The sequence below is a fragment of the Glandiceps talaboti genome, chromosome 13 (genome assembly GCF_964340395.1).
Source record: "Glandiceps talaboti chromosome 13, keGlaTala1.1, whole genome shotgun sequence".
NCBI classification, from domain to species: Eukaryota; Metazoa; Hemichordata; class Enteropneusta; family Spengelidae; genus Glandiceps; species Glandiceps talaboti.
The window spans coordinates 2,704,370-2,724,433 of record NC_135561.1 but is presented as its reverse complement, the minus strand read 5'-3'; the positions used below and the strand labels follow the sequence as shown (position 1 = coordinate 2,724,433).

The following is a 20,064-nucleotide window of genomic DNA, read 5'->3' as shown; positions in this document are numbered from 1 at the left end:
TATGCATACGTGGTAGCAAACTAATCCGTTGTTCGCATAGTCTATAAAATATTACCAGGGCGGGGAATAGTTTAGAAAAGTAAACCTTTTCACTTCACATACACCCCATTATCCACCGTGACGTTTTATTTGAGTGAATATCATTTTACATGACATGGTGTCTTTTAATGTAAGCTAACAATTTTTTTTCAATATTCATGTCATTGTTATAGCTACTGGGATACTTAGAGAGAAAGGACTCCACTTAAATCAAAACCGACAGTTATAGATTTTTATTCAAAATTAATAAAAGAAAAACTTCACAAAATCATTAAACGTCGACAGCTTTAATGATGACGAGTTTCAACTATTCCGAGATATCACAATGTAGTAGATTCCCTATGCTACGAGCTAGCGTCAGTTTTAAGATAGTGTGAAAGAGCTAATTTCAGATTTCGTGACTAAATGTATTTCAAAAGGACACACTTGACTCCCGTATGTTGTCATCTGGTATCAACCGGAGGTTAAGATGGTCAATATATCGACTAAGAAAACTCTTTTTTATATCCATGACCTTATTAGTCTGGACTATTTTGAGAACGTTTTAATAGAATCATCCAAACTAAACTGTTAAAATATCGCATCTATATAAAAATCGTTGCAGAGAATGTTATGTAGCCAATGAGATGTAAACGTATAATTTCTATACTATTAGAAGGTACATATATATTTTACTTTATGCTCCTCTGCACATTTTATTTCCAACTCCATGCTAAATGGAATGATATAAAGTCGTATGATATTAGATTATAATTTGATGTGTTCAAATCCTCAGTGAGTGAGTAGCGCGCGTTCTGTATGTGCATTGTACATGCTGACTATTAGATTTTATGTTATAGGTTATGTATTTGCACACTACTATCTAGTATATAAATAAAACATATTTCAGAAAATTTTTTTTAGGAATAAGACAAAATGTAGTCTGCGTCTGAATACAGACTTAGCATTTCCCTGTAGATGGAATACATTAGAATAAATTAAGGAGTATTAAAATATGAATATCAAACTAATCCAATCACTTAACACAATACACACCTTTGAACTGTGTCCCTTTAAGAAAGTACAGCGTGTGAATGAATATCCATGTATAAAGATGTATCCCCTTGGGCTTACCTGATTGTGTACAACACTTCGCCATCAGGAGTTACTCTCAGTAACATGCTTTCCTTTGTGGATGTGCTCATGTGTACTGACGAGTCTTTCGCATTTGTAAAAAACAGATCCGGCACCCAGATGTTATTTTTGTGGCTACCATTAATGACGATTGCGTTAGTTGCATTGAATCTAAGCCTAGTATCATTCCACATTTGTCTTACATACATTGTCACTGAATAATCCTGAAGAGTAAAAAAAAAAGAAATGATAATTTTATTTCTCAGAGGCTAAATGTCGTCTGCTAAAGGCAGCGCGGGAATTTCTCTTTCATGTTAGGCTTTCTAAAATCCACACTTTCGTGTATACTTCTATACGAGTAAAAGTGGATTAAAAGTTGCACTGTAGGTGTTAGCTTTGAAAAGTCAATTTTCGGCGATAGGCTTTTAGTAGTCACCCATCGTGTAGCCGATGAATAAACTTGCAACTGAACTGGTGCACAACACTCTGACGCGAAGTTGACCTCGTTCCGATTGAATTGGTGAACCTAAAGATCAAATGGACCGATGGATGCACAATAGAATACTATTATAATTATGTCTTGGTGAAGTGATAACGAGATTAAAACGAAAAGCAATAATTGGGAGTAGAGCATTATACTGTGTTAATCTAAATTCTAATATGATATAAGCTTACTGTCAGTGCATACATTCATTTAAGGCCAAATAAAAAAAAGTTGTTTGGTTCCAGTTACCCGACCCCACCTAGTTTTTCACGCCGACCCTAAACCTTGTGGGATTTTTTTTACATATTCGGAGAACAGCAGTAATAATAAAATCGCGTAAATCGTGAAGTCTCGCGAGAAATAGTAAGTGCCAAAACTGACATCAACTTAAAAAAAACAATATAAATTTATTCTTCCAATCTGTAATGACTGTACATCTGATAGGAAGAAATAAACAACACAGAGACCATTTGGGAAACAATGGAAAACCTGAACTAGCCACTCACACTTGAAAAAAATATATAATAAAATAAAATAAAAAATGTTGCTACCTACCTACCGCACGTATTTTAAAATTGAATAATCTGAACTACACAATTTTTTACGCCTAATATGCATTGTGTATTTGATCAACATACTCTTTCTTGTGTATTTCACAATCATGGTTTATATACATAGTATGCGTACATGATTATGATTTGATTCGAATGTAAGCTTACTGGTTCCATTATGTTCCGGGTTTATCTACGTCGCTTTCATGAACTAATGAAATCGTTTCCTTACACTTAAAATGACAACACATTAAAAATTTTGGTTACTATTATTGGAATTTCCTTTCTTGCATATCTGTAGACTGTCTGTACCACTTTGCAGACTACCTTATGAAATGACAGGCAGGATATTAAAACGTCGAAGCTTTTCAACCGAGACTACGCCTAACTCGCTAACGTTTCATTTCCATTAAAGTTTATTAGCGAAAACAAACAGAGGTGAAATTGTAGTTATGCCATATTCTTTTACAGGAAAAGAAATTCTATACCTCCAATAAATGATAAACGTCTGAAAACTTAACATTTTATGGGAATCACGATGGAAAAGAAAGGAAAGGTACATACAGCTATATAGTTACTTAGACTGCTATCCTATTGCTAAACACTAAACTATTGAATCAGTTTAAAATGCCCAGTCTGTTAGTATATTCTCAACTGACAAATGAAGGGAACGTTGACAAAGTAGTACTCCTTCGGTTGATTTAATTACACGACTGGAACATAGACTAAATGACATATTGGACAAGATAAACGTGTAAATGTGCATAAATATGTGTATTAAATGAAAAGATGTCAAAATTAGCTGACATCTTCCACTTAGCGACTGTATCATAAGGCAGCAACTGAAATCGCCAATTATTATTACACTTGCAATCGATTGCTATTCTGATTACGTCACTCAAAGTCATTGGCAGGTGCTATTATTAATAGAATGGAAAGAAAATTCAATTTGCACATATTACAAACCTGACTTTATCTAAATGAACATTTTAGACTGAGGCATGCCAACTTGTGCACAAGACGTACAAGTATTGACTCTGTTTGTTCCGCTGTAATGACATTTCACGAGTTCTATAAAGCTTACTAATAGATCTGTGTTCAAACAGTGTCAAAACAGTCATGGCATGGTTATCTTAAGTTTCGTAACTGCAATGGCAGGGGACGAGCAATTTATACAATAAATCCAGTCAGATTTCCGTAGTCGTCTTTGACGGTTTTAAGGAATAGTACTATATTAACATATTGTGGCAGGATTTCAATGCTAAGTTGAGAATTGAATCTGGACCTACTCTAAACATATACCACAAAAAAAAACCCCAAGGGATAATAGATAAAATGTCATAACATGTGTAGTTTTATGACAGCATGACTATGATAATCTTACATTTTATTAAGAATCAAACATATCCACTTGCAAGATTTTAATCAAAGTTATCGTATTGAATGAGTAGAGAAGTACCAACTCATATGTGAAATTAAAAACTCAGAGCGATTGAACTATATTTTAAATATAGTAGTCGCGATATACTGCCCTAGCCACTGACGTGCAGACATCATGAGTTGTCGTTTGAATCAGCGCGTATGGCTATAAAATACAAAACTGTTTGCAAATTTCAGTGCGTGTGTCACTCATATGCAATGACCGAGTCGCAGGTCTAGAGAGGGCAACATAGATTAAAGGGAGAATATGTTTGAGAAATGCCATGTATAGTTCATGTGTATGCCGCTTCACCATATACTGAAAGATCACCGTGTATGAATAGTTTTGACTATTTAGGTTTACATCTGAACTTAAACTTAAACTTGATTATAGTTTACACATTTTCATTAAATGAGAGAGAGAGAGAGAGAGAGAGAGAGAGAGAGAGAGAGAGAGAGAGAGAGAGAGAGAGAGAGAGAGAGAACGTTTCCGATTGATTTACAATTTGAGAAAGATTATGTTCTGTAATAATAAAGGTTATAGATTAAACATTATTAATAATTACGTTAAAATTGAAGAGAATATTGTCCTTCTAATTGATTTATACCATGGTGCCATTGGTGGTTTCATTAATATAAATGACTCTCACTGAAATGCATCATAAAACCTTTCATCGCGCTTGGTTTGTGTTGTAATTGTGTATTCCTATTAATTCACGACTATTGCTAGCCAATACATATCAATTTATGGACTGTTATAAGTAATGAAATTTACATAAATAAATGTTGTATTTCTTTCCACGTCTAGCAGTGAATCAAATATTGAATTGTAGCAGTTGTCCTTCTCGTATATTTGGAGTATAAGGCTGTCCGAGTTAAAATACCCATGTTTGAATGATGATGTAATAGCCAATTATGAGTTGATCTTACAATTAATTACCGTTGAGTGTCTTCATTAGTGTGTCTGACGAATCGGATGTTTCTTAATTAACGCCGTTGGATCCCGGCGTTGTTTTTCAATATTATGTCCGAGTACAAATTATTAACATCTTTCTAACCCGCACTTGTCTACAACCCAAATTTGCTCAAAGGAGATGTTCGTAATTTAAAAGACCATCTTTACAATTATTTGTAGTAATTTAGATATTTTGGTTAATTGCTATGACAAAGTGAACTACAAATCGTAAAAAAAAGTATTCAAGCCAAGGGAATGATGGGTAAGAGACACGGCGACATAACCTTGTTTGCCATAAATTGGACCTCCGCTGAGTGTAATAATGAATGCTTGTAGTCATATGTGATATCAATGAGTCGGCCTTGCAGGACAATATCATAATTGCACACTGCCACTATATACGTCGACTAGATCAAAGGCTGCATCATGAAGTATCATTAGTGAAGACATCACAGCTACCAACCTTTTGATTTCAGATGAATTTGTATGTACTGTTATTTCAAACCACGTTTATTCGTATCTTATTTGTATTTCGCTACTCTGGGTTTTTAAGACATTTTTAAGACACTTTCAAGACATAAATAATGGTAAATGTTGGTAAATTGGAAGCATGGAGAGTTTGAAAATATATTGTAATGCAAAGACCAATTCATCACCTAATTTATCGACTAATATTACTCATAGGTTGGCTGACTAATTTGTGACACTGTCCGATATTACAAATGATAACACGTATACAGAACATGGGATTAGAGAATAAAAAAACTTTCAAGACATTTATTATACTTTGGTTTTCTAAAGTAAAATGACGCTTTGTTTCAGCTTTTATTTCAGCCAGCATCTTAATACCATTCATTTTTAAATGCCTTGTTTATTTAATAGATACAACCCTTCGACAAGATTCGAAGCAAAGTGTCGAATAATACAATAAGTTCATGTATTAGTGTAAAAATCCAATGTCCATAAATGTATATCGCCCACTCTATAGCTGGAACTAGTGCATATATTTATATATATATATAGAACCAAGAAAGAGTTCCAGAACTATCAAAACTATATATATATATATATATATATATATATATATATATATATATATATATATATATATATATATATAGACAAAAGCTCCACACTAAACAAAAGAACTGAGTTGATATCCAAATGCCGACACGAGAATAAGTTTTATTTGTCCAACTTCAATAGAGCATCTATCACCTAAACTATTAAACCCGTTAACTAACGGAACGTCAAAGCCCAACATGGAACAACCCGCCAACACTTACTTGTCCGCACCCAATAACCCACACAATAACAACCAACACCTCCACACATACAACACCTACCCACCGACACAGACAATAGTGATGGTATTTCTATTGTCTACACTCTATATATACAGCACACCCAGAGAGTAGGCCTCAGAGTGTCTGATGATCGCAATATGCGTGAAACTCCGAGTTACACCCAAGAAAGAGTTCCAGTACTACCAAAACTATATATATATATATATATATATATATATATATATATATATATATATATATATATATATATATATATATATCATGTATCAGGTAAAATGCAATTTAGCTGTATGAATTAGTGAGTAGGTCGAATCGTGTTTGATCATAAATCAAGTAAATGCCTTGTTTATTTAATAGATACAACCCTTCGACAAGATTCGAAGCAAAGTGTCGAATAATACAATAAGTTCATTTATTAGTGTAAAAATCCAATGTCCATAAATGTATATCGCCCACTCTATAGCTGGAACTAGTGCATACATTTATATATATATATAGAACCAAGAAAGAGTTCCAGAACTATCAAAACTATATATATATATATATATATATCATGTATCAGGTAAAATCCAATTTACCTGTATGAATTAGTGAGTAGGTCGAATCGTGTTTGATCATAAATCAAGTACATAATTTTTGACTTAACAGTTAAATGATCGAATCGGAATGGAATTCCGCTTGAACTGGTATGGTTTGAACTGAGTTTATGCAATAAGTGGCTGACAACCTGATTTCAGTCCTTTTTATACTCATAGGCAGTTGCTGCCCGTTAAGATTAAAATAGCAATTCCAATCAAACAATTGCGGGCAGTCCCTAACGAGACAATTAGTGTATATTCCACATGGTGTTATACCAACGTATATAATACTTTGTATTACGTTCAATCAAAAGACAGCTTAGGATTGTAGCATCAGCACAAAAGCAGTTTAATTTATTTTCAGCCGACTTCAGAGGGTCCCTTCACAGACATTGTATAAAATCTGGTATTTTTATCCTGTGATTGTATTCATTCCCATCATACAGAACACGGAGTGCAGTCAGCTCCTTAGTCTCACTTCCATACCATGCTAGTCGACGCGGAATTCCATTTCCCTTTTCGATATTGAATTGACAACTCAAGAGAAAGTAACCACTTATGCGTTCAACTTATGTCATAGCACGTTTCCACTTACGGTACAATTTACCAGATTCGTTCCTTCATTCGTTCGTTGTTATTATAGCATCTATACTTGATACGTCTGTCAATCTGACAGTATCATGAACGGAGTGGCCACATGCCACAGCACACCCTTGAACAGTCATGGCACAGCTCCATTTCACTCATTGTTAATTGATTTTAGGTATTATAGAGTAGCCAGTTGTTCACATTAAGAGATCAGTTTCCTAGATATTTTGAATCCAGAGAACAAAGTATATACGTATACACAACATATTCCTTTATATTTCTTTATGTGTTCTCCCATGCACTTAAAACTGGTCGAAATAGCAGTCGAGATAGACACCATATATACATATTTCCTTAGCGATAATGACGTACCGTAAATTGAATGAGACACAGAGTCCTCGAATTAACACAGACTGGCTAAGATTCTCCTTGTAACTAAGACCTGCCAAATAACTTTCTATTTACCGCATTTGCGAAACTTTGCCGACCATATAACTTACAAAATATTATCCAGAGTGTTATACAAGGACGTTAATCTAATAAAAACATTGGGTTGTTCACAACTAGCTGCAAGTTGCCCGCATAAATGTTATTTAATTGTGTGAGTGACTTTGTAATGGCTTATATAGACCAGGATATCTACACTTCTTTTATCCGAAGCTGTAATTCAGATGTTTTTATCTTATATATCACCACCTTAAGTTCATACCGCATATCAAAATGATCCGGTCCCCGATAAATAAACAAGGTGTTCGAAACAGAAACTATGGTGACAATACTGTAACGATGTCAAAAGTTTGAACATCACTCCAATTCTCTCATTTTTGTGGTTGAATATTGATATGTGTAATATGTGCGAAAACATGCGGTAACGAGCAAACAGCCAGGCACAAAAGACACTGTGATAGCCAGATACACAAAAACATATATATAGTGCACGCGCACCCACACACTGTATGTGACACAATGGAAATAAAGGGAAAGTTGTGTGATGTCATGTTTAAACTTTAAATAGGCCTTTACTTTTACATAAACATGATTTACTCAGTCTGTCGCATTTTAGCGTGGTTAATATAGTGAATAGGAAATAGTCTGTTTGTTAAGAGGATTCTACTTTCGATTACACTTCCAAGAGTGAAGAGAGAAAATTGGACCAAAAAGTAGGATTAAAATAGGCTTAGAATGTATACACAGTAAATTCAATCCATTTGGAACTCGGACTCGGAAGTCTGCAATCATCAGCTCTCAAGATAGGCGCCAAAATCAGTATTCAGGCAATGAGCCGCCGGTAATTAAGTAAACAGAAGACGTGCATAATTTTCTTGATGATTACACTGATAATCACCTTTAGAATGACAAGGTGCACACACTCTACGAGATTACACACGTAGGTGTAACATTCGAGGTCAAAGGACTCAGAACCGAGCGTCATATCCATGGCGAGTAGTTGTAGCTCTTCTAAAAACACATATGCTGTTATCATAATTGCGACGGGCTTGCAATGTTGGCTAATGATCAAAGGTCATGCCAAGGGGAAATTAACAAAATAATGAAAACGGAATAAATGTTTTTCATGCATTTACTTCTTAGCTTTGAAACGAATGGCTAAAATCTTACATAATGGTAATTAGTTCGCTGCAGTCATACTACCGCGTAGAAGAAGTTTGTTCACAAAAAAGTAAGAAAATAAACGTGAATAGCAAAGGTTTGTTATTGTGTCTCTTCCATGAAAATAACGATTCATATTGGAAGTAGGTTATCATTCTTTTAGCCAAGCTGCATACCAATATTGCCTCATGGTACATTAGCATTGTTTTCTGCAAAATTTTCATTCCCCATTGCAATATTCCATCAACAATCGTATTCCTAACTACGTGTAACAGTCTAGGTCACATCGCTAGAGTATATTATTTTCCTTTAGGCCGCCTGCTTGTGTTCGTACAGTCATATTTTTTTCGGATTTGAATAACCGAGAGTTATATTCAATGTACTGCGTGTATATTTTCGAATCTAGAGTCCATCAACTGAATCATATCGCTAACTTTGTACATGTAATCATTAAAATAAATTAACTTATCGTTTCAGTACATCATACTCCACCCAATTAATCTCTCCGTTGTAAAGTCGTAGCACATATGTCAACATTGCACTTAGCAATCCCAGAGATGGTTTAGAATTTAATCATATGCCACTTATGACCAGTCTCATATGTTTATGAAGGTCAGTCCAATTTATAGACAATGAACTAGAGTCAATGACACGCTTACTACATATGACGAGGACAACGTTGTTACACGCATAAGCGTCGTGATAACAACCATACCAGACGTTTTTCTGACATACAGATACTGTTTGGTGATTTCTAAGAAACGGGGCTATATAGATTGTAGAATAACAAGGAATTCTTTTCAAACGTAATTGTGTAGAATAGCAATGAATAACCAATACAATTTCCAAGCGATCCCAGCTGATTACAGTTGAATAACGCTGCAGAGGGTTCCCTAATTAACTATTGAAATTCAATATGAAAACCTTGGCGACTATATGAATAAGAGTAAAAGTTAATGGAGCGACATTATTGTTTTTCACAACGATGAAAAATGGCACTTACATTATAAGGTTTTTTGGGGCATGGACGAACAGGGGAAATGGAGAATTCTTTGTTCCCAGGCGTGAAATCTACAAATAGATTCTCAACCAACAACTTATAGGTTAAATAGCCCTAGGGAACTTTCCAATTTGAGACAAGTGGCACGTGTATTACTAAAATTTCAACATGCAATCAAATCTCTGTATTGACCTAGATCATTTATTCCCTGCTCAATATAATGATGATTGACATTGCCCCACAGGTTCGCATGTGCTAGCTGTTCATTTTGAAATCGAATAAAATGAACAAAAACTAAGCTTACTCTTAACATAAAACGTTTCACTGTATGTATATTCATATTTAGTTCCAATAACATTTCTATGAATACATAACTTAAATTATATGTTCCAGAAAAATCAAGTGTGTTTATGAAATGAAAGGCATGCTTGCCTTCCCAACTGTATCATGGAAAGAAAATGCTGTATGCTGTTATAGAATCATTTACTTGAGTAAATACGATCAGTTTAACACATATACATACTGTCATACAGAATGATGCAAACAAACATTCATTGACGAGAGAAGAGCATGTACATTGCGGAAATTCCACCCCCTTCCCACGTCGACGGTTAAAAAAGTCACCCTTAGACTGCGTACATGTACGTATACACGGAATCACTTTGTTTGTTTATATGTTTGCATTCATCAATCCACCATGCATCATAATCCACCTATCCATCCATCCATCCATCCATCCATCCATCTACCCACCCTCGCAACTAACCACCTACCCACCCACCCATCCATCCAACCAACCATCCATCCACCAAACCGCCCACCTACTTATCTACCTATCTACCTACATAAACTTGGCACAGGTTGTCTCCCATTGTATATGATGGTCGGGTTAACATAACATTTTGATAATATATTGTAATTGCAATGTTAGCTAGTGTTTGTTAATATGACTTTATCATAGTCATTACATACAAAATTACATTGGAGCCGGTCGTTCCATTACTTATATACTGCATAACATTCTTCTTGGGAAAGAGGAAATAGACAAATAAAATATAAAATAGTAAGAATGTTTAGCTCTGAACCTTAAGAGATTTAGAATATTTGTTGCACAACTAATTGATCCGAAATGGCAGCTGCCAAGAGTAATGTAAGTTTTTCTTTCCCGATAAGTGATGTTTGCTATTATTCCATTAAATGACATTGCGCCTTTGTTACCTTATTATTTTTGTTTTAAAGTTACTTTCCAGCAGATCAACCTGATATCCTGTTCAAACTGCACCCTGCTAATTTCCCCTATACAGAGTCAAAGTTTGCATATGACATATATCAGTTGACGCGTGCCACTCAAATCGTAATCTAACGTATGGTATATGGCGACATTGGAAGTTTCACCGAGCAGTATTTCACTAAAATTGATTTATTTTTTATTCCATTCGATATAACTAGCTACTATTGAATGAACTCCTTAGAAAGAACTTTGGTATGAAACCTTGTCTATGAGCATATGTTAGATATATCATGTTACCCCAGCTGCATTTATGTTTCGCTCTCCAGTTTGTAGCCAATGATTCACATATTGATAACGCGATTGATGTTAGTATTGACTGTCAAGAGTGTGACCACAGTATATTGAAGAACATTTGGCGCGGAGTTGATTCGTTGACGACCTCCTCATGAGATCTAGACTATATATTATATATATATATATATATATATATATATATATATATATATATATATATATATAATCTTAGCAGATTGATACTCACCGAGTTATATATATATATATATATATATATATATATATATATATATATATATATATATATATATATATATATATATATATATATATATGGTACACCGATGATTATGATTTTTGAGAGTCATATTTGCTCTAATAATTACGGCAAAAATGGGTTTGAATTTTCAGTATTGATCTTGATCTTTCCTCGAATGTCATGTCATGTCATGCTGTGCCTTGTGACTGGGAATGTAGAGTTCCCATGGTGCCCCATCCGTCGTTTACCATACACTCTTCATATACATGATTAATCATTTCAAAGCAAGGCTTCTAAATGGCAAGGTCATGATTACAAATATCGACATCCACATTGTCAATTTGAATGATTTCCAATTCTCATTGTCGTGAGCAGAAATTAATGCCAGTCAGCTTTATCATCTACACTTGATCCCCAACATTCGCGATTATTACGTATACTTGATACTATGTTAGATTACGGTGGAGCCACCTTATTGACAGTGACGGACGAGGCGGAAAACAAAGCATAAAAGAGGCAGCTTTCCCACAAGTACCCATAAAATATCACTCACCACATACAGGATGCATAATCCTGCAAAAAGTAAATGTGTCTCCTGTGTAAAAGATGACTAAGTTGTAACGACAGGAAGATTGATGACAGGGGAAGGGTAATGTCCGTTAGAAAATAAATACAACCTTGGGTAAATCCCATGCTTTAAGGATGGGAAGATATCGCCTGGAGAGAAAGTGGTACTCTATTGCATTGACAGGCACGGAAGTCAATTAAAAGATAAAGAGCAGATGTCACTAGAATAGTGTTGGTAATTGATAACGTAACTAGTTTTGAGTAAGTTTTTTCTAAAGGTATTTCTGTAGATCTACTTTTCATACATTGGAAAACTCACGCACTACTTGTATTATCATGTAAAGTCTTGTATTTGGGTTAATCTTTATATCAGGTAAAGCAAAAGGTAAAACATAAAAGTAAAATCAAGACTAATGTTGCATAAAAAAGACCATCGTTACTATGTCGGCAAATATTCTGCCTAAAAAGGAACACACTGTCTTGTACTTGAAGAGCTCGTAAAATAAGGGGTTTAGTTGGAAATGATCAAGTTATGTCACTGCGCTTGTTATGCAAGCTGACCAAAGAATCGGTTAGCTGACTGAATGAGAATGCGACATACATGACATTAATGTTCGTGATTGTAGTTTCCGTTATTTTGCATACAGGTAGATTGGTTGGATACGTACATGTTATCGTCGACACTGCGAACCCTGTACGTTTCACATAGCAGATGCCATGTGTATACTTGGGCGTACATATACTCACAGTACAGTGCCATTTTAATGACGTATTTATATTAAACCCAAGAAAGTATTAGACATAGCATTAACGTCCATGATGCAGCTGAAACACTAACGACGTGCATTTGGAGCATGCACTCTCGGGATATAAACAAGATGATATCATACTCATATGAAAAATGGGTGTTCTACCTTGATTACTTGAGTGCATCATGGAAGGAAGTTATTATGGAAACGCAGATTGCATTAAAACGGGGCAAGAATAGACTCGTTACCATATATTGAAAGGAACTGTTGCATTGAGTTAAAGCAATTGAAGTAATTGAAAACCTATTACTTGTTACAATAACTGTTTGAGGTCATTAAGGTTAAGTGTTTGGAATACCATAACTAACGACTTAATTATTGTTTAAACGCTCACAACTGTTGTGTTTTCACTTTTGTGATAAATAAGATTGCATTCGACAAATTATGTATTCGTGCTATTTTATACGTGTTTCATTCTAACATTTAAAACCCTTTTGCAATGTAGAAAACCAATCGCTGTCACCATTCCCTTGGCCAGCATATTTCACTTCAAAGATTCTTAATGGATTTGAATAATAGCAAAAACAGTTCTCGTAACAAGCTAGAATACTTACTAACGTAGATATATCTAACACCTTTAGATCTATTTTGAGTTTACATTTTCTTTAAGTTTTGTTTATCTTTTTCAATAATAATTGTTATCCAAGCATTTTTGAATTGTTGCTTTTTTATCAGCAAAATATCCAAATGGTGTAAGAAAATAATAACCAAAAATAGACCAGGAGGTGTTATCTGATAGTTATAGTACACGTCAGAGGACATTTACTGTTTTTAACAGTTGTGGTTAACCCGTCCGTTATTTTGTCTGAGGCGCACCGAGGTAGTAGTAGTAAAATTTATTTAAGAATAGGGTAGCCAGGAAACATCAAAAGCTGATTTCCACCTGGGCCCTGTTACAACACACCAAAAAAAACATCACATACCAAACAAAAAGAGATTACAAACAATACGAAAGCAACGTTCAACAAATCAAGTGTGTTTACGAAATCAAAGGCGTGCTTGCCTTCCCGACTGTATCATGGAAAGCAAATGCTGTTATAGAATCATTTACTTGAGTAAATACGATAAGTTTAACACATATACATACTGTCAAGCAGAATAATGCAAACAAACATTCATTGACGAGAGAAGAGCATGTACATTGCGGAAATTCAAAAGCAACGTTTAACAAGACAAGATGAAAAAGCAACAATATCAATAGACACATTTGTACCGCCATCCAGTTACACCATATTGGAAGTCATCCTTTCTTACATAATATGATTTATGTATGTATTTATAAAAGTACAAATTGTTTTGCACTGCTTAATATGTATTGGTAGACTGTTCCATAAAACAGCTTCAGAGTATTTAAAAAGTGTTCTTTAAATGAAATTGAGAGCATGGTTGAAACGATGGGGAAGATGCCTCAACATATATCTACGTCTTGAACGTCCACACTTTCAAATGTAAGCTTAAATTATTTTAATCAAATTTCATCGTCTAAAGTCATCATAGCAACCACCTAGTATTCAGACGTTAATTACTGTAAATATTTGTTGACAAAAAACCGTTTTATTAGGTAAAAATTATATTTCAACTATAGCATTCGGCTGTGTGTTCACTAAATTGTTTATTCAGGCAAAAGGAAAGAAACCGAGTGTCAAAACAACACTACTATGACCATAAAATTCCCACTGTTAACAATGTGATGTAAAATGTAATGATTATAATTGGACAACAATATTGATAAACAATTACAATGAAATATATGAATATGGAAACATTATTCAAATAATAGCTTATCTTTTCATTCTATGTCGTCCCTAAACTTTTATTTTTTTGAGAAGATTCGTATTTTTGGAATATTTGGATTATATCAAAGTTATCCACTTCTATGTAAGAGATAAGGGATGGTTGTAACAATAACGAGCTGCATTACTCGTGTTATCTGTATACATCTATATCGATTCACCTTCCCTGTACTTTGGTAAAATTAATGACTGTATAAGTCCTTACGTTTCCGTACAAGCTAAAGTAGTATTTCGTGACCCGACTTTGTTTGCCAAACTATGAGAAGAAATCTGGTTCATTGCAACTAAATGTTCAGGATACCAAGAGCACAGAGACACTTCCACAAAAGATCCACAACAACTGTTTTATTTTAGTGACATAAGACAATGAAGATATTCCTGATATTATTTGACATCTTTGATCTTGTATTGTAATTGTTTTATAAGTCATGTACCGAAAGGCCAGTGACCTAGCTTGTACACCGGAATACTTATTATAAAGATAATGTGATATGAGAAAATTTTAAATTTTAAATTATAAAAATTCATGTCAACAACTGCTAAACATTAATATCCCAAAGATGAAGGTATTTCAAGGGGATTAGTGCCAACAGTTGCTTGTACCATTTGTTATGATTTTAATTTTGTAAAGGTAAGCTTTCTGATAAAAGAGGCTTAAATTGGCACATGTCTCTTAAAACAAAACGATGACAGTTGCCGATAATTTATCATTTCTTCTCTGATCTCACCAGTAGTGTCCTAAGCGTAGACAGATTATGAGGTAAATGCCAGAGTGCGTTTTTGCAATCTCGGCACCAACTTTATGTAGTCTAATTTTAGACAACATCAAAGCGAACAAACCGTAAAGAAACTTCTTCCTAGAAACATTACTTAATTATTGTATAAGCTAATTTAGACGTCATATGCGTAATCACAGGCTTGTCCATACCATACTCCCGATCATTAGTTGCTACTACACAACAATTCCATTCCTTTCAACTCAAATTATCAACATGAGCAGTAGGTTGTAGTGAATAGATAGAAAAAATAATGTATCGACAAATAATTAGGATATCAATCCATTCCAACAAAAGATGTCCTCAGGTGATGATGTTGATAACTTACAAAATAGATTGAAAAAAAAAGATAACATCATGTTTGAACGCACAATGCCTTCCCCTATGGCGTGTCTACCACAGGATTAACATAGAAAGTTTGGCTCGCTACTGCTTTTTAATATATTTAAAACATGTTTAAGTTTAAAACTAGTCAGCAAAGTCACTACGCCTTGAGTAAAATATTTCATTTTATCATGTATATGACCCCTTCTACAACAAGATTTAATCTGCTTCATTCTAAAGTTCGTGACATACGCTCATTCACATACAATTATGACAGTTATGACAGATAAAGATGAAATATTGTATAAATTTAAAGTTAGGGAAGTATGTAGACAGTTAGTATTGGGTTTAATTTGTTAAGAGTTTAAATATTTTATCGAGTGAACAGCTGAGCCAAAATGTTTCAAACTTCAGTTATGGTCACATTGTTCTTGTAACTGAAAAACGTTGATGCCAGTGCCATTCCAGTTATTCTTAACATGACCACATGGATTACCTGTTTTTTTGTTTGAAATGTTTCTTTCTAAATAGACAAATATAATTTCTAATTTACAAATAAACAGGGTTGGATTTTTGGGCTACGCTTATTGTAAATTCTAGGTGAATACATACTTTCCAAATTATAGAAGAAATTATCCGTCGGCTAATGGAGCAGATGTTCACATTTATACTCAAATTAATTCCAGAAAATCCATAGAGCATTAGTGAATAATGACAGCTATTTATTTCAGTCGAGAACAGAAAAATGGTAAACCAATTTGATTGACGTAAACCCGAAGACAACAACTAAACTGGCATCTATCATGTTGTAAGAACATAGTTAAAAACTAAAACTTGCATATTTATAGTTTTTCTGATCTTCATATTCATCCATAGCATCTCCTAAAGATATGGGTTTTGCCGTTCGTTTCATCATTCACACACATTTGGATTGTGTTGCAGGAAATTACATCCATAGAAATCATAGATAAACAGACAAATTTATGTCTTTCGATAGAAATTTCGGCGAAAGGATATTATGAAAAGATTGAACGCTGGAAAGGATTTCATTAAACAGTGTTCTTTCAATTTAAGCCAAAATGAGATCCGCTTACTTTAATAAAGAATCTCTAATGAGTTTTCTTGGTACAATAAAACCAACATATGGTGAGCATTCAAGCTAATTTTTTTTAATCTTATCATGATCTCTTTAATATCAAAAGTTTCGAACAAAGATTTGCCGGAAGCAGACAAATGGTTACGTGGATATTCCTCATTTTTAAAATCACCCTTTGCGACTACAGGATATTATATCAGTTTGTTGCTTATCCATAATGTAACGTCTGCATTCTTTAGGCTATAGAACAGCGAATAGTACAAATTATTATTACGCTTACCTGAAACCGGTGCTATCAAACTAATATTATATATACGTCGATTATATAATTATCACTGACAATATACAATTTGCAAAAAAAATGAACATTTAAGATCATCAATTTTAACAAAAGATACTGATAGTTCATAAATTATGTTTATGAACTATCACTATCTATTGTTAAAATTGACGATTTAAGTGGGACACTTAATTTTATCGAAGACAAATCCAATTAATACACAGATTGATGGAATGATGGCGGTATATATAGCAATCGTGATTAAAAGTCCACAGAAGAAGCCATTTTGTACGGAAAGAGAATAACTAGGGTATGATAAAGAAACAATATATATCACAGTGTTTTTCTCTGCCTCATACTATATCATATTGGTGAATGTTTGGATATATGTATGTTTTATATTACCTTGCATTCAGGATGATACGCGAAGTTCATTATGAACCTATTATTTTGATATCAAATTATATAGGCCAATTTCCCCTTATACGTGATCCAAATTGAATTCGTATTTCATCTCTCAGACGCATTGATGTATGGATTATTTAGTGTCATGTTTTAGAAAAAGAAATATCTTCCAATAATATTTTTTAATTCATATGCCAATCATTTCTACTTGAATCGTCAACTTCTCACATATGTTACACATCTCGCAGTATTTGAACCGTTATGACCACAATTTCTGTTTCATTTCATCAATAAAAGACTGGAATTGGAACCGAATTTTGCAAAATTGGAATGAGTATAAAACTTAGATCTACAAAGTCATATCCACAGTCCGAATTATACATTTCATTGCCATGAAAGAAACGAGAGGTCTTTCCAATTTCCGAATACTGATAAAGTATACTCAATGCACGTAAAAGTAAATCGATACATGTCTCACATTGTGACATATTTGTGGCCTTTCAACACCTACCACTGTATTCACTGGACTATAAATATTTAGTCGCATGAGAATTTGTATACCATGGGCATTGAACACACTATAAATGGAATGTCAGTATGATAAATGTGTAAGCACATCATATTTCAGTCCAGCATGCAGCAGTGTTAAACATCTGGCAACTGGCAACATAAGACTTGCTGATTTGATTTAGCCCTCCATGCTTTAGTTATTGAAGAAAAAATACTCTTGATATGGATCGTAATTATCTTAATAACAGGACTGGAGGTTATAATTAAAGTCATTTTTACAACATGGAGATTTCAACAACTTTCATAGTCTGATGTAGGCTCTGTCACACTCATTCTTTCATTTTACTATCATTGTATATAATACTATGTAAGGTTGCCCACCCGGTACGCCTACAGACAATATACTTTATCCCAAAGATGATGTTTACTTTTAGTTTAATAACCATATGACCATGGAGTCTTCGGATATGCAACATTAATTATGTATCTTTCGTATACAATAATTCAAGCGTAGAGGTATTGTTTATGCATGAAGCTCAACTGGAATAGCTTGGATTGTAGAATGGTAGAATTCATCAAACTCATCTAATGGGAAAGGATTACATGATTAGTAATTATGTTGTATGGTACCTGAACTTATCTTCCATAATATCAATGCATAAAACGAATATATCTCAAATGATGACATCAGTTTTACTATGTAAAAGGTTCAGAGATTCTGATAGCGAGCATACAATTAGTTTTCTTAGTTCAAATAATTAAAATGTCTGTCTAAATGCACACAGACACACACAGACACACAGACACACAAGCATACACACATTTCAGCCTTATGGCTTGTTGTCATTGGCGACGATAACCTTGTTCACGATTTTGATATTGGAGGAATGTTATCCATACTGTAAGGCAATGCAGCTATCACTATATCTAAGCCGCGATATCATAAAATGATTAATATTTTCGTATAAAATGACTCCTGTTTATGATTTATTTTCATCATCATGCTACTAATATGCTACAGATAATATTAACGCTTGACATGTGATCTATGCATGGTTGAACTGGACTATCATCTCCTTTGCACATGGAATATAGGTAGCATATAAAATGATATATACAATAAATGCACTGTGAACATTTGAGTAATCTGAGAAATTACATACCATACTAGTCTCTGATATTGAATCGAAACTGCAAATGTAGAGCCCACACAGTACTTTAACGGCTGGTCCTAGAAGAAAATGAAACGAAAGAATAAAAAGACACTTTTATTCGCTGTATAGCTCATGTAGTAAAGCAAATAATGAAGTATGGATTTTCTGTGTAAATGGCCTTATGTTTAATGAATCTGTTCATAGGGAATTGTAGAATTGATATACGCTAGAAGTGAAATTACTAATTGCTTCCTCTACATTCAGATATCCTGATTACTTAAATGTAAATTGTACGATTTATTCAATATAGTCTGAAATGCGAATGTGATCTTTAACTCTCATTGCGAAATCTTTGAATGTATAATTCTGACTACTTCAAAAGCAATTTGCCATTTGAAAAATTCAAAATACTTGTATGATTCAGCTGTCGTGATATTCAAGTGGACAAGTAACAGTAAGAGTGGAGATTGAATGGACACGACTATCATAGCCCATGCTGTGTTCTTAGAAAATATAATATAAAACTGCGTAAACCGTAGAAGTAAAGTTATCCATACAATAATATCACCACAAAAGTGCCATACGTTGTTGGGGGTAAAATCTACCCATATTCTCCCTTTCAAAGTAAATAACTGATTTGTCAAATGACAAAAAGTTATCAATTTTTGGTTTACTGTACAGCATTATATAGCATGTATCGGCATTTAGTCGGAGAAATACCTATAGAGTTAAATGTACAACTGTCATTAATATTGCAATAGTTCAAATAGTTATCACATTCGTTTTTAATTAAACTCGTCTACCGTTATATTTGCTATGATTTATTTCATATATATTTACAGCTATGATGCTGAGTGTCCACAATTTTTATAATTGTTTTTGATCGTCAATCATTTCCTTTATGGTTTCAGTCTTATTAATTCT

The 20,064-nt window shown here is 33.8% G+C and overlaps 1 protein-coding gene across 1 annotated transcript in view; it reads right to left on the bottom strand.

The window, feature by feature from the left end:
* Positions 1-20,064, bottom strand: part of LOC144444895 (glycine receptor subunit alpha-2-like) — a 62,802-nt gene that overhangs the window by 12,169 nt on the left and 30,569 nt on the right. The window contains exons 3-4 of the mRNA XM_078134445.1: positions 19,150-19,217; positions 1,153-1,376 (exon numbers count right to left, since the gene is read on the bottom strand). Coding sequence (XP_077990571.1) covers positions 1,153-1,376; positions 19,150-19,217 — 292 coding nt within the window. The remainder of the gene's footprint in view (positions 1-1,152; positions 1,377-19,149; positions 19,218-20,064) is intronic.